Below are 14,712 nucleotides of genomic sequence, written 5' to 3'. Positions count from 1 at the left end.
GCGCGAAGGGGGGGACAAGGGGCTTTCTTTGGGTGCTGTGCTGGCTGGGGGGGGGAAGGGGGGGTCTCGCTGGACATGGGTGGCTGGAAGGAAGCAGGGGGAGGGGAGGGTCGCTGCACATGTGTGGCTGCAGGGGGGGCAGGGAACAGGGAGATAGGGATGGGGCTCCACACACCACATGGGTGCCTGCAAGGGGGACAGGGGATACAGGACGGACACTGCAGGGCGGGCAGGGGGACAGAAGGGTTGGTGGTCATCAGGGGGGACAGGTGCGTCGATGGGCATGGCTGGCCACAGGGGAGGAACAGGGAAAAAGGAGAGGAGTGTCCTCAGACATGGGTGGCTGCACAGGAGAGGAGGATCGCTGGACATGGGTAGCTGCAGGGGGGGCAGGGGGACAGAAGGGTCGCTGGACATGGCTGGCTGCAGGGGGGACAGGGGAGAGAGGAGGGACGCTGCACATGCGTGCCTGCAGGGGGACAGGAGGGATGCTGAGGGGGGGCCTGAGACCACATGGGTGGCTGCAGGGGGAGCAGGGGAGACAGGAAGGACACAGCAGGGGGAGAGGAGGGTTGATGGGCATGGGTGGCTGCAGGGGGATGCTGGACATGGGTGGCTGCAGGGGGAACACGGGGAGAGGAGGGTTGCTGCACATGCCTGGCTGCAAGGGGGCAGGGGAGAGGGAGGGGGTGAGGGGGTTCCTCACACCACACACGCAGTCACTCATTCTCTGTCTGCCACATACACTCTCACTCACACACTCACTGTCTTTGTCCCTCTCTCTCACACAGTGTCACACAGAAACACAAACACTGTCTCTCACACACTCTCTCTCTCGCACAAACACATACACTCTGTCTCTCTCTCTCTCTCACATTCTCTCTCTGACACACACGCTCCATCTCTCACACACGCTCTTTCTGAAACATACACTCCAAGGAAAACCTTGCTAGCGCCCGTTTCATTTCTAACAGAAACGGGCCTTTTTTACTAGTAAGTAATAAATAACATAAAAATACATTAGGCCAAGACATGTACTAAAATGGTACAATGATATAAATCAAAGAACAACAAATATAGGGGTCCTTTTACTAAGGTGCACTGAAAAATGGCCTGCGGTAGTGTAGGCGTGGGTTTTGGGTGTGCGCAGATCCATTTTTCAGCGCACCTGTAAAAAATGCCCTTTTAAAATTTTTGCCGAAAATGGACATGCGGCAAAATAAAAATTGGTGCGCGTCCATTTTGAGTCTGAGACCTTACTGCCACCCATTGAGCGGTAACGTCTCATGCGTTAACAGGGCAGTAATGATCTACGTGCGTAGAATGCCGATTGATGTGCATAGCTGACCCGCATCAGAAAATAAAAAATTATTTTTCTGATGCGCGTAGTGGACATTCGTAAAAGATGAAATTACCATCCGAGCCATGCGGTAGCAGGCAGTATCTCCAATTTGGTGTACGTTGGGCGTGAGTAGGCACCTACGCGGCTTATTAAAAAGGCCCCATACTGTTAAACAGCGCTAATAGCACAAATGTAAAAATATATATATGTAAAAGGACACCTTACCTAAGAGGTGTTCAAATAGCACTTCACCACCTTGGTAAAACTAAAAGATAATAATGTATATAGCCTAGTTAATATATACAATCAGCAGAAACAAAATAGTGTTACAGCCAATAGCACAAAGATCTTATCAGCACAATCCAGGAGGTGGCAGACACACTAGAATTCTGGCAGTTTATACAGTACTGCCTTTTTAGCTTTTTATCCTAGTTTTAAAAAAGTTTGGTGTCGGTTCTTGAATGGACCATTTAAAGAGGCATATTTTAGCAAGGTTTTAGCGCATCTCTTTTTTAATCATATTCTGCTGGCCATTAATTTTATATTTTGTAGGTTTATTTGTAGTTTTTACGCAGTTTTAAGACAGTTTGCCTCCATGACCCTTGACAGTGTATTTTAAGCACTCAGGTGTAATCAGCTTTGCTCACGCTCAGTTAGCAGTGCTTTGCTGGAAATCTGATGTTACTAGTCGTGGCCGACTCCCAGCTTTCACACCACTGAACCTCAGAAAGCTGCACAGGTCACTAACCCTGCCCCTTACTTCCTAGAAGTAAAGGGGGAAAAAAACTAAAGGTTGGATTACTCCTGATTCTGAGAAAAACCAGACTAGCTTGGAAGATGTAACAATTTTATATTTATTAAATAACACCAACAGTTTCAGTGAATAAAAATAGTCAAAAGTTTTTGTAATAATTGAACTATAATTTCTATTATCAGTTTCCTTAGTTGAACCAATACATTTACAAAACATTAACCTTTTAACTTTTCCTTTCTTTACAGGTTTCGCAACCTTACCATCGCAGACAAGAACAAATCAGATAAGTACTATAATGTTCAACCTACCCCTTTTTGTACAAGAAAATGTATATGTTTAAGAAAAACCCCTACAATCAGCGACCCACCCCTTTTTAGAATTTGATTCTTTGTTATTCTTTTCTTTTACAGGTGTCAAGGATCTTCACTCCCGGGAGACTTAAGGTAAGTAATAATTTTTGTCTGTTTCTGTTATTTGTATTCTTTAACTTTCTTTGTTTATACAATTGTACTTAGCTGTCGCCGAACTTGTACACTGGATCTTTCTTGCGGTGGGGCCCAAACTTCGGATGTCCACTCTTTCCTCCGTGACGTCTTTGTGCTACACCTCTCGCTTAATAAATAAAATGGGAGCAAAACCCTACCTTCTTATTTTAAACCTTTTAGAATATTCTATTTATGGGAATTTATAATAATAAACTGGGCACACTAGCTAAAGTCAAACAAAAATTAACTTAAACACCCTTCTATATCAATTCTAGGCTTTATTTTATATATGCCCTAGGCTAAACAGAGTGTCTGAACACTTGCAGCAGAGCAGTGTAGCTCAACATTCCACTGCCAGCCTTACTTCCCAACATTCCACTCCTTCATCTTCCCTGCACTCATACAGCCTTTCAAGATTATTTCCTTTACTCCCACCTACAACCCCAAAATCCAACTTAAAAAAATACTTAACTCAACCACTTAACCTCCCCCCTCACCTTATCTAACCTAACTTTCACTCTCAATCACCTTTTACTCACCCAGGACATTCAAACTCAAAATAAACTTAATGGAACACTCTTCACTCTAAATTTTAATCACACATACATACTTCCTAACTACCCTTAATAATTCTATTACCCTGAAATTATTTGTTCTCCTCTTTTCACCCAAAATCACTTTTCCACATTCACAACACCACAGCGCTTCCTCACTCTCTGAAGGTCAAAACCACTCTGACCAACTGTCCACCAAGCTGTTTCCTAGGAAACGGACCCTTCGGCTTGGGGTTCCAAACCCTAGCAGCCAATCCTAAGTCCTGCTCAGCATTCCGCAACTGCCTGCTGACAAACGGAATGCTGAGCAGCACAACTAAATCTCCATTTTAAATAAGAAATCCCCATAGAAATCTATGAGAAATTCCTAAATTATTTAAAAACCACAATAAATTTATGTTAAATCACCCCAAATTTACTATGCCCACTAAACTTCCCAATCCCTACTAAACTGTATTTTTAGAATTTAAATATTCCACAATTTAACGTCCGCCCGCCCGCCATTATTCTACCTAAACCCCTTCCAAAAATCCCAAACTCAGTAAAAACCATTCCAAAAATTCAATAAATACTTCCTTAACCTGCCCCATCGAATTTATCCATTTAACCCTTTCCTAACCCTGTTAAACCCACGTTCATCCAAAACCCCTATTTAAAAATTAAAAAACTAAATCACCACAAAAATTCTAAAAAATTCCCAGAACCCAAATCTGAAAACTAAATTTAAATAACTTGAAACCCCGAATTTTTTAAAAATAAAAAATGCTATTTATGCAAATTTAAAATCAACCGATTAACATTTTGGGTCAAGTGACCCCTTACCTGATCCGGGATTTTCTCCTTACTCGATGACTTCCCTTGATTCCGGTCCCGGACGTCCTGACGCGAAAACGGAGCCAAAACAAAAAAAAGCTCTGAAGCCGGCCCAAAATTTAGGCCCAGGCTTCGGCCTACTCGCTAAAACGCGCGCCGCCGATTCGTGCATGAGGCTCGCCACCTCATGCACACTTGCGATGACTCTTCCTTCTTCTCCTCACAGCCTGCCACCGAAAACTCTTCTCTCCCGCGCCGGACTGCCCTTCCCAGCACCCAAAATCGCCACCATCCAGCCCAAAATGGGGCCCCGAAGATCCCGGCAGAGCCCGATTACTCTCTTCCCGTCCGGGAACGTGTCAAATTGTTCCCAGACCTCCCAACATCTCTTCGGTGCCGAAAATCACGGTGCTGCATTCTGCAGCACTTCACCGGACCTCCCCTTCCCGGCAGGCCCCAAAACAGCCCAGAATCGGTCCCGAATCGCCAGCACCCGCAACACTGTCTCCTGCAGTTCAGCGCTGCTTCTCACAGCGCCGCTTCGCTGACCCCAGCCAGAATCAGCCCCCCCCCCCCTCTGAACGGGTCAGAAAACAGCTTCCCATGGCATCGCTATCCCTCCTTCCCAAAACAGCCCAAGGTCACACCAGTCCACTGCACAGCCTGATCCCCAGATCCAGATAATTCAAGTAAGTAAAAAAACAAAAAAAACTTTATTTTTTTTCCTTTTTAAACCCCTGTTACACAGGCAGTCACATATCATATGCCGTTACTCTGTGAACTTGAAGAATTCTAGTGTGAGTCTGCCACCTCCTGAATTGCACTGGTAAGTGCTAATTGAACACCACTTAGATAAGGTGTCCTTTAACATACGTTCTTTATATTTGTGATGTTACTGCTGTTTAACAGTATATTTGTTGTTCTTTGATTTATATCATTGTACCATTTTAGTACATATCTTGACATAATATATTTTTTTGTTACTTATGCTATTTATTATTTATGATTGTTTTTATGTTGTGTTTCACTAACATTTTTCCTGTTATATTTATTTGTTGATATCTTTCAGCCCCTGAGGTGGCCATTGCATGGGTGAAACACGGGCAGTGTCAGGCTTGTTTGGCTTTATCTCACCAATAAAGGTGTTTTGTATTCCACATTTTACTATCTGATCTGCTTTCGTTCACCACCACTTTAGAGTTTACGAATTGTCTGCCCTGTTGTTTCCTTAATTCCTCCAGTAGGACAGGTTAAAGGGTCCTTTTACTAAGATGAACTAAGAAAAGGGCTCAGTACATTTTAAGACGGGACTTTCCCATGCAGTACGCCCATTTCTAGTGAATACCTAAAACAGGGTTTTTTTTTTCTTTTTCGTTTTGCAGGTCCCATGCTAATTTTTCCATTAGTACACAAGACCTGCACCGCCTTAAGGCTGCATTATCAAGTAAGTGTGTGCTAATGCAAATACACTAGCTGGGTAACACTTCCCTTCCCATTCTCCACCCATGACATGCCCCCTCCAAAAAAATTAACACAAAATAAATAGCATGTGGTTAGCATCAATATCAATACATTACTTATATATTGCAATATTCTCCCGAAGGGGTCCAGGCAGTATACAACCAATTAATATAAATACAATGCCATTACATCAATAGAATATTGAAATTACAAAATGAGTTCAAGCTAAAAATGACCTCAAGTGAAAAAAAAGTTTTAATTTTTTAATGAAAATGTAGATAATTAGATTCCAATCTAATACCTATGGGAAGCGAATTCCAATAAGAAATTGCAGAAAAAGAAAAAAATGGAATCAATTATCCTTGAGAATCTAGCTGCTCTCAAAATAGGAGGATGTAAGATTTTTAAACTCTGTAATCGTACTGAGAATCTAGACATTGAGAAACACAGCCATTTAGCAATTAATGTAGATGAGAAACCATACATACCCTGAAAAATTAAACATACTTACTTACATAAAATCCTCTGTCAGACTGGAAGCCAGTGTAATACAATCCTATGTGAAGATATACTATCAAATTTCCTAAGCCTAAATATCATTCTAATTGAAACATTCTGAATAAATTGTAATTTCTTCTGTAATCTAGCCATCAGTCCTAGACAAAGGGCATTGCAGTAATCCAGGTGTGACAATACTAACATCTGGGATAGCAATGCATATTTATTTATTTATTAGGATTTATTTACTGTCTTTTTGAAGGAATTCACTCAAGGCGGTGTACAGTAAGAATAAATCAAACATGAGCAATAGGCAATTACAGCAGTAAAAATATTCAAATAACAATATAAAATATGGCATAGTATACTTCTTACAATGTCAACACAATATGTAACAGAACATTTTAATTGACAGTAAAGGATATAAGCAAAGATGGAACATATAGGGGCCCTTTTACTAAGGCACACCTAAAAGTGGCCTGAACTGGTGTAGGTGCATATTTTGGACAGGTGCAGGTCTTTTTTTTTTTTGTGGCCGATAATGGACGTGTGGCAAAATTAAAACCAGCACACATCCATTTTTGGCCTGAGACCTTACTGCCACCCACTGACTTAGCGGTAAGGTCTCACGCGCTAACTGGGCGGTAAGCGGCTAGCATGTGTAAACTGCCGATTACCGCCGGCTATGCGCCACGTGGTAGAAAATAGAAAGTATTTTCTACCGCATGTTTTGGGCATGGGTCAAAAATGGAATTACTGCCCGGAGCACGTGGTAGCCGGGTGGTAGTTCCAATTTGGCACACACTGGACGCGTGTAGGCGCCTATGCACCTTAGTAAAAGGGCCCCATAGATAGGTAAGAGAGTAAGAGGAGTTAGAAAATAAGGTGACTAATTTAACGAAAGGTGTACATGAGGTGAGAGAGATGGTTAACTATTATCTCAGCTAGGGTAGGAGTGGATACAATCAGTCTAAATTGTCTTAGCTTAAAAATTGCCTTCCTCAGAGCTGATTAACTATGGCTCTAAGGTCAAGGGAGGATCCAGTATCACTCCAAGAACCCTGGATTTCTCCACTGGAAAGGTTCTACCTCGGGAAAGTAAAAACTGCTTAGGAATTGGCACACCAGAATTGCAAAATCAAATAATTTTAGTTTTATTAGGATTGAGCTTCAGTATATTTTCTATAGCCCGCTGTTGGATCTTATCCATGCAAAAAGAAAGTTGGTCCACAGTGTCCTTCAAGTCATCAGCCACTGGAACCAACATTGGAATATGGTCAGAATAGGATAGCAACAGCTCAAATACTGCCAGCTGGATATTACCAATGAATCCATAAACAAATTAAAAAGAAGGGGAGATAATGGAGATCCTCGTGGCACTCCACATTCAGGAAACCAAAACTGAGAGACGGTATTATTATACCGAACACTGTAACACTGATTTACTAAAAACTCCTTAAACCATTTCAAAACAGGACCTCCAAGGCCAACCACTGTGTCAGATGCAGCAGATATGTCAAACTGATATAAAATAATTTGTTTCCCCAAGAAACAATTGCTGTTTAACAAAGGAAGTCAGTACCAAAAGAAGAGATTCTGTACTGTTACCTGGTCTAAAATTGAATTGAGAAGTATGCAGACATGAAAACTTATCCAAGTTATCAGCAAATAATTGACCAATGTAAGATTCCATAAGATTAACAAAAATAGGGATACTAGCCACCGGACAGAAGCTTGATGGAAGAGCTAAGTCCAGGTCAGAACCTTTAGGTATGGGTGTTAAAATGATCCTTTCCATATCCAAGGGTAAAGACCCTTTGTTACGAAACATCTAGCTACCCACCTGGGGCTAACCCTGCAGCCACTTAGAGGGTCTATCCCCTGCACAGCTCAGGTCTGCCTCCTGGGTATGTGCTGTACACTAGCACCCTCCTTCCACCAACTGGGCCCTAACCACCTGTGCGCGAATCTCCCGCTCTCAGGTTATCTCCAGTGATTTCTAGATTACAGAAGGCCACACTCCCAGTGGTCCCACAGTTCCTAGAAAGCACTTACAGACCCAATACAGAAACCACCAGGATTCTTAGTCCAGACAAGCAGAGGCAATAAATTAAAAAAGGTTTATTGTCATTAAATATTGAAAAGTGAACCATAAAAACAGATGGAAAATAACAGGTATTTTATTTGTTACATTTGTACCCTGCGCTTTCCCACTCATGGCAGGCTCAATGTGGCTTACATGGGGCAATGGAGGGTTAAGTGACTTGCCCAGAGTCACAAGGAGCTGCCTGTGCCTGAAGTGGGAATTGAACTCAGTTCCTCAGTTCCCCATGACCAAAGTCCACCACCCTAACCACTAGGCCACTCCTCCACTGAATAAGGATCAATTATAAAACTATCTAAACATTTTATCACTACCTGGAGAGTGTCTGGGAAGTACAGGAAATACAGCTATTCATAGGTTACAGAATATAACTGCTCATAGGGTCTCAGTAAAAGAGGTCTTTCTCTCTCTACTTCCAAGCTGAGACTGGAGAAAACTCCAGTATTTCCAGACTGAATTTGAGCTCCTGGGCCAATCAGAGCCCAGAACAAGATTTTTAAAAATTAGCTGGCCACATCACTGTAGGTTACTTTCTCTTTGTGTTAAACCAAAGAAGGGACCATCATTTCTCTGTAACAGCTTTAAACATAAAACATGCACCACCTGCTGGCCAAACTAGAGAAATAAACTTCATGAAATATTCTTATAATTCACATGCTGGAACATTCACCATTTTGCCACACCCTGATTGCAGCAGATTATTAATACCCATGTGCTGACAGACAAATTATCACAAAATATTTTATGGTAAGCATTTTCTCGCATGCTAAACCCACATTAGGGCTTAGCACACTTTAGTAAGAGGCCCCCTAAGTGAGCAATGACCCACAATTGTGCCTTCATTATAGCAGGCCCATCCATGCTTGTGGAGTTCACTGCCACCACATTCGCTGATTGACTTAGGTTGTATATGTGATAGTATTTGACATCTATATTTTGCAAGCTGAATTGCTATTGTATTGGACAAATTGCTTTTTTTGGATTTGCATACTATAAAACTGGATTTTTAAAATGTATATTTTCTAAAATTAGGCTAGACTATGCAGTCAGTTGACAAAGGGGCCTATTTACCAAGCTGCATTAGGGTGTTAAACTTGGGAATTACCTTGCGGTAACAGGGTGTTCTAATTGTCATATTAAACAACTAACATAGAATACATCATTTTGGGGCAGTACGTGAGTAGAGAATGGCCAGGGACTGCTCCTTACAGTTAGCACAGAGCTTTTAGTGCGTGTCATCTGTTAATATAGCAGATAGCACAGAGCACTTAATGGTACCTCAAGAGGTATAGTAAATTCCACTGCAAATTACCAGTCATGCCATTACCATGCGGTATGATGCATGGCTGCTTTCCTCGGAGTACTGAGAACATAAGAATAGTCATACTGGGTTAGACCAATAGTCTATCTGGCCCAGTATCCTGTTTCCAAAGTGGCCAATCCAGGTCACAAGTATCTGGCAGAAACCAAACTAGTAGCAACATTCCATGCTATCAATCTCTTACTTGTTTTAAAAGTATTTCCATGTAATTTCATTGAGTGACTTTTTGAAAGAATGAAAAATTGATTCACTTTTACTTGTTCTACTCCACTAAAAATTAGTGGATAGCACCAAATAAGAGATCTAACTGGTCAGCGATCATTTTTGGCTGTTAAATTGTTTTGAATATCAACCACATAATGCACATCCCTAACGGTTGCTATAACAACTGAAGCAGATGGTGAAAATCCACCTTTATATAATATACCAATACTAATTACAAAACTGCCATCTACCATTCTATTCTCTAAAACTAGCATCTTGAAAGAGAAACAGCATTATTGAAAGATTTATAACACCCACATCCTTACCCAGTGCACGCCATATCAAGCAGAAGAGCAGGGTGAAGCACACAAAGGCCCAGTTCCACTCATGGTTATTTCCAACTGTCGAAACTCCCATGAAAATAAAGATTAACGTCTCACTGACACTGCTCAACATCTTCATAAAATACTTGATTGTGGTATAGGATTTCTGGGAAACATTCTCCTCTACATACTTATTCATTGTCATGGCACAAGTTGTTATCCTATAGAGAAAAAAATGCTCTCTCGTTATAGTTATCCATCATGCCAAATGCAGACTTGCTATATATTTTAAAAGCATGAAAATTAATTTTTATTGTTCATAATCATCCATGACTGGTGCTTGGTTACCTCCTTGACAGAGACTGTGGAGTTTGGAAGGTACTATGAACAGAATAGTATTATGGAAGAACGCTGTTCTTGGCTTTATTATTTTTTTCTTGCTACTGCTTGAAGATCCAGGAATTGAGAGCAGTGCTTTTTTTTTTCCTCAAGGATGAAAGAATTTGACTGCACTAAGAAAGTCCTTATAGTGAAAGACTGAGCAGAACTTCAAAAGGAAGCAGCATGCCAACAGCGGTTTGACTATTTGCTTATCACAACATATCTATATTCTGTGTAGTAGATATTCAAAGCAATTTAAACGGCCAGGAGAGGCTCCTGGCCATTTAACTTGGTTGGGGCTAAGTGGGGATATTCAGTGGCACTTAACTGGACAGTGCCACTGAATATTTGCATTAACTGGCCATCCCCTATATGGTGAGGTTAGAGATGGGCTGGCGGCAGAGTATGGATGGATAAGCAACTTAACCAGGTAGCGCCAATATTCAGTCTGCTAACCAGCTAGGTAATCACATCAAGTTAGGCTGTTCTGACTTGATGTGTTGAGGTTAATGAGGCATTGTTAATCTCCGGGTATCTGCTGATAAGGTATGATGGCCCCTCTTCCAATATCCTTCCCACCCATTCAGAACTTCAGAATCTCTCCCCTTAAGATCTCCTGAAGAAAATCTAAGCCGGCCCTAGCCCTCCATTCCATCCTTATAGGCTCCTAGAGCTTACCTGTGCAGGTCCAAGGTGGTATCAGGAGGAAACAGGCAAGAGCTAGGTTCACTTGCTCCTACCCAGTGTGGCCTAATCTTCAAAATGGATGCTGTGACCTCTAGTGGCAAGCTTGTGCTACACCTACTTTCATTTACCAAATACTATTACAACTGGGTATATAGTAATGCATGCGCTTAGGTGCGATCACTTGTATTAGCCTAAGTGTAAATGTAAGTGATGCTTAAATGCCAGAGATATGAGCATAACTTTTAGTATTCTATATGCTATGCATGCATGATTCCTGCCCGTGGTCCACCCAGACTCCATTTATGTGCACACCCATCTATCAAATATGCACTATGAAAAATAGACCCATATTTATAGAATAGCGCTTAAGTGGAATTTTGGCATATACTTACATATATGCATCTATACTTGTGTATGAGCGAGCATTCTACACATTTATGCACGCAAACCATATGTAAATGTTAGCACCCCCCTCCTCCAAGCAGGTAATTCTAAGAAACATTTTGGTGGTTGGAAGGCACATAAATGGAATTATTTTAGTCACTTACCCACAAAAGTGGCCATTTACATATGCTATTGACTGCTTATAGAATACTGCCTAGCGGAAAAGTATGTACCATTTATCAGTGGGTTTGTGCATGGGTAGAAAATGGATGGTGCACACAAGTATGCATGTAAATTATATGTCTATCATTTTTACGCATATAGTATCAGTGGCTTAGCCATGGGTGGACCAGGGCCCACATACTTTGGGTTCAGGCCTACCCAAAATCAGTGCTCCATCTGTGTGGCTGGCAGAGATTCGCAAGGCCCATCAGTTGAGGACCTCCTCCCGGTAGAAGAAACGCTTACACCCTATGCAGTTGGCAGCAGAGTCCCTGCTACCCCACCCCTCCACATGTTCATAAAAATAATACCAGCTCAAAGCTACTCATGCATCTGGCTTCTCCTACATAAGCGCACAACTATGGAATGGCCTCCCAAAAGCGGTGAAAACAATCCATGACCACCTGAACTTCAGGAAATCACTAAAAACCAACCTCTTCAAAAAGGCCTATCCCAATGACCCCATGTAAACCTCTTCACCCAGGAACATAACATGACTAATGATCGTACCAGACATCTCGCAATCTTCATCCCTTCCGATTCTCCACATATACCTCATTCGATCTTTATACAACCTGTATTTTTTATCAACCGACTGGGCAAACGCCTTTGACGGTATTATGTAAGCCACATTGAGCCTGCAAATAGGTGGGAAAATGTGGGGTACAAATGCAATAAATAAATCTCAAGCTTCATTATCTGATTTGCATAATAAGGATGTGCTTTGCATGCACTGTATCTCATTATTATATAGCTCACAGCGACTTAAACTAATATGCATTATGATGACCTCCCCCCCCCCCCCCCCCCCCCACACACACACAATTTTGCCATTTAATGTACTTTAAGATATAACTGTTGTACATTATTCCCTTGTGTAGGTTGGTAACTACCTTTCTCCCCCCACTGTTCCGTCTAAGCTGAGCAGGAGTCCTCCACCTACAATCCTGCCAGTGAAGGGTACTGTTTTACCATCATATTTTCAATAGTGAGGGACAAGCAAGCTCTGCATGACTCCAGGGAACTTGCCTTTCCCTAGTGACTGAAAACTCAATATTTATTTATTTATTTGTTACATTTGTACCCCACATTTTCCCACCTCTTTGTAGGTTCAATGTGGCTTACATAGTGCCGGAGAGCAGTTGCAGACTCTGGTGTATACAAATACAAGGTGAAGTTGTGATAGGGTAAGGTTCATGTGGTAGGACCACATAGAGGAATCGTTCGATGGGAGAGTTCGGTGATGGCCATTACGAACTTTTGCGTTGTTGTGTCGCAGAGCTCAGGCATTTATGTTGGATCAGTAGGGTATGCCTTTTTAAACAGGTGGGTCTTGAGTGTCTTTCTGAAGTGTAGATGGCCGTTTAAGCACCGCCACCCACTGGCAGCAATACAACTGGAGGATTCCTGCTCAGCTTAGAGGGAAAAGTGCTCCCCCCACCCCGCTCTATGAATTCCATTACACAGTATTACATCTGACTACTCCCCTTAATGAATTCCTTTGAATGGTATTGCTTCTGACTAAATACAAAGGGCCCGATATTCAGCCGGTGGCAGGCAGTGCATTTGCTATCTGCCACTGGCGCTAAACCCGGATATACAATGCCGGGCCATATCCGTTGACCGACATTGAAGATCTGGGTTTATTTTGGCCACAAGTTAACCAGCTATGCCAATATTCACTGCTAACCGGTTAACTTTTTAGTGGTCAAAGATAGACCTGCTATTTAAGTGGTCTATTTTGACCGCTCAACATAGTCAGTTTGGTGCTGGATATCCACACCGTTCCTGGCCAGTTAAATAGTTTTGAATATCATGGGGAAAATGTTACTATTTTTGAAGGCCAGAACTTCCATGTATTTTGCCAGTGGAACTTTACAAGAATAAAGATGTAAACCTTCGAAGATCCGTTCGGTGGGGAGGGGTCCATAGACCTTCCATGTGTTTGCAAATATGCCAAGGACGTCCGGAAAAGCTAATGCTCTTAATGCATCCTCTTGAGGTATCACAAAGTTGCACTATCAGTGATCGTGACAGTTGGCCTGTGGTACAGAACCAAATGCTAATTGTCACTAATGGCCACGATTCTGCTCCACCCGTCAAGCCCAATCTGTGTCTTATGCAGCTAGAGCAGATTTTTGCTGTACTAGTTGTTTTAAACATGCATTAGAGGTTAGCTTGGGAGCAAACTCATGTCTAGTGCATGGTAAAACCTGCTGCTTAACAAATTCTATAAACATGCTCCATAGTCGCCTCTGTTGGTTTTAAAATTATCTCTCCATGTCTATGTGAAAAGTGCTTAGTACATTTGAACCTCCTCTAAAATATAAGTGGACAACCATGAGCATGTTTTCATGTATCCATTAAAAATAGCAATGAATGAGTTAGCATTCTGTTCATGCTCAAATATACTTATTAAGACTTCTTTTTATGTTCATGCAACAATGTTTGCATGTGTTATTTTGGGCCCACCTGTGTTATGTTACATTTGCAACTCTATTTGAGCAAGGCCAGGATTCGCAGTCTGGTATTCTCTGTTAGTTGTGGTTCTTTTTTTTTTGGTGTAAAACTTTAGATATAGGTTCGCATAGTACACATGGAGGAGCATAATCAAAAGGGGCGCCCAAGTTTTCCTGAGGACATCCTCACAGGACGTCCCGGCGAAGGGGCGGGGAAACCCGTATTATTGAAACAAGATGGGCGTCCATCTTTCATTTTTTTTTTTTATAATAATTTTTATTGACAAAAGGAATAAACACAGCCTGCAACCATATAATCATAAACCAACAGTAGCACACCACAAGATATATATATATAAATATACAAAATCTCACAAATCCATTGCTCTATCTGTATAGCACATCAGTGCCACTTAACTTCTTAAATTTTGATAATACGGTTGGGGACGCCCAAATCACAAAATTTAGGTTGACCTTAGAAATGGTCGTCCCCGATTTTCGGCGATAATGAAAACCGAGGACGCCCATCTCAGAAACGACCAAATCCAAGCCCTTTGGTCATGGGAGGAGCCAGCATTTGCAGTGCACTGGTCCCCCTGACATGCCAAGACACCAACCGGGCACCCTAGGGGGCACTGCAATGGACTTTAGAAATTGCTCACAGGTGCATAGCTCCCTTACCTTGTGTGCTGAGCCCCCCAAATCCCACTCCCCACAACT

General features: G+C 42.0%; 1 protein-coding gene across 1 annotated transcript in view; it reads right to left on the bottom strand.

The window, feature by feature from the left end:
* LOC115469123 (sodium/hydrogen exchanger 2-like) overlaps positions 1-14,712 on the bottom strand; it is a 138,665-nt gene that overhangs the window by 50,357 nt on the left and 73,596 nt on the right. The window contains exon 4 of the mRNA XM_030201451.1: positions 9,863-10,080. Within this exon, the coding sequence (XP_030057311.1) occupies positions 9,863-10,080 (218 nt within the window). The remainder of the gene's footprint in view (positions 1-9,862; positions 10,081-14,712) is intronic.

Source organism: Microcaecilia unicolor, chromosome 4 (assembly GCF_901765095.1).
Source record: "Microcaecilia unicolor chromosome 4, aMicUni1.1, whole genome shotgun sequence".
Lineage (NCBI taxonomy): Eukaryota > Metazoa > Chordata > Amphibia > Gymnophiona > Siphonopidae > Microcaecilia > Microcaecilia unicolor.
Note: the sequence above shows the minus strand (reverse complement) of the source record. Positions and strands in the feature narration are given on the sequence as shown.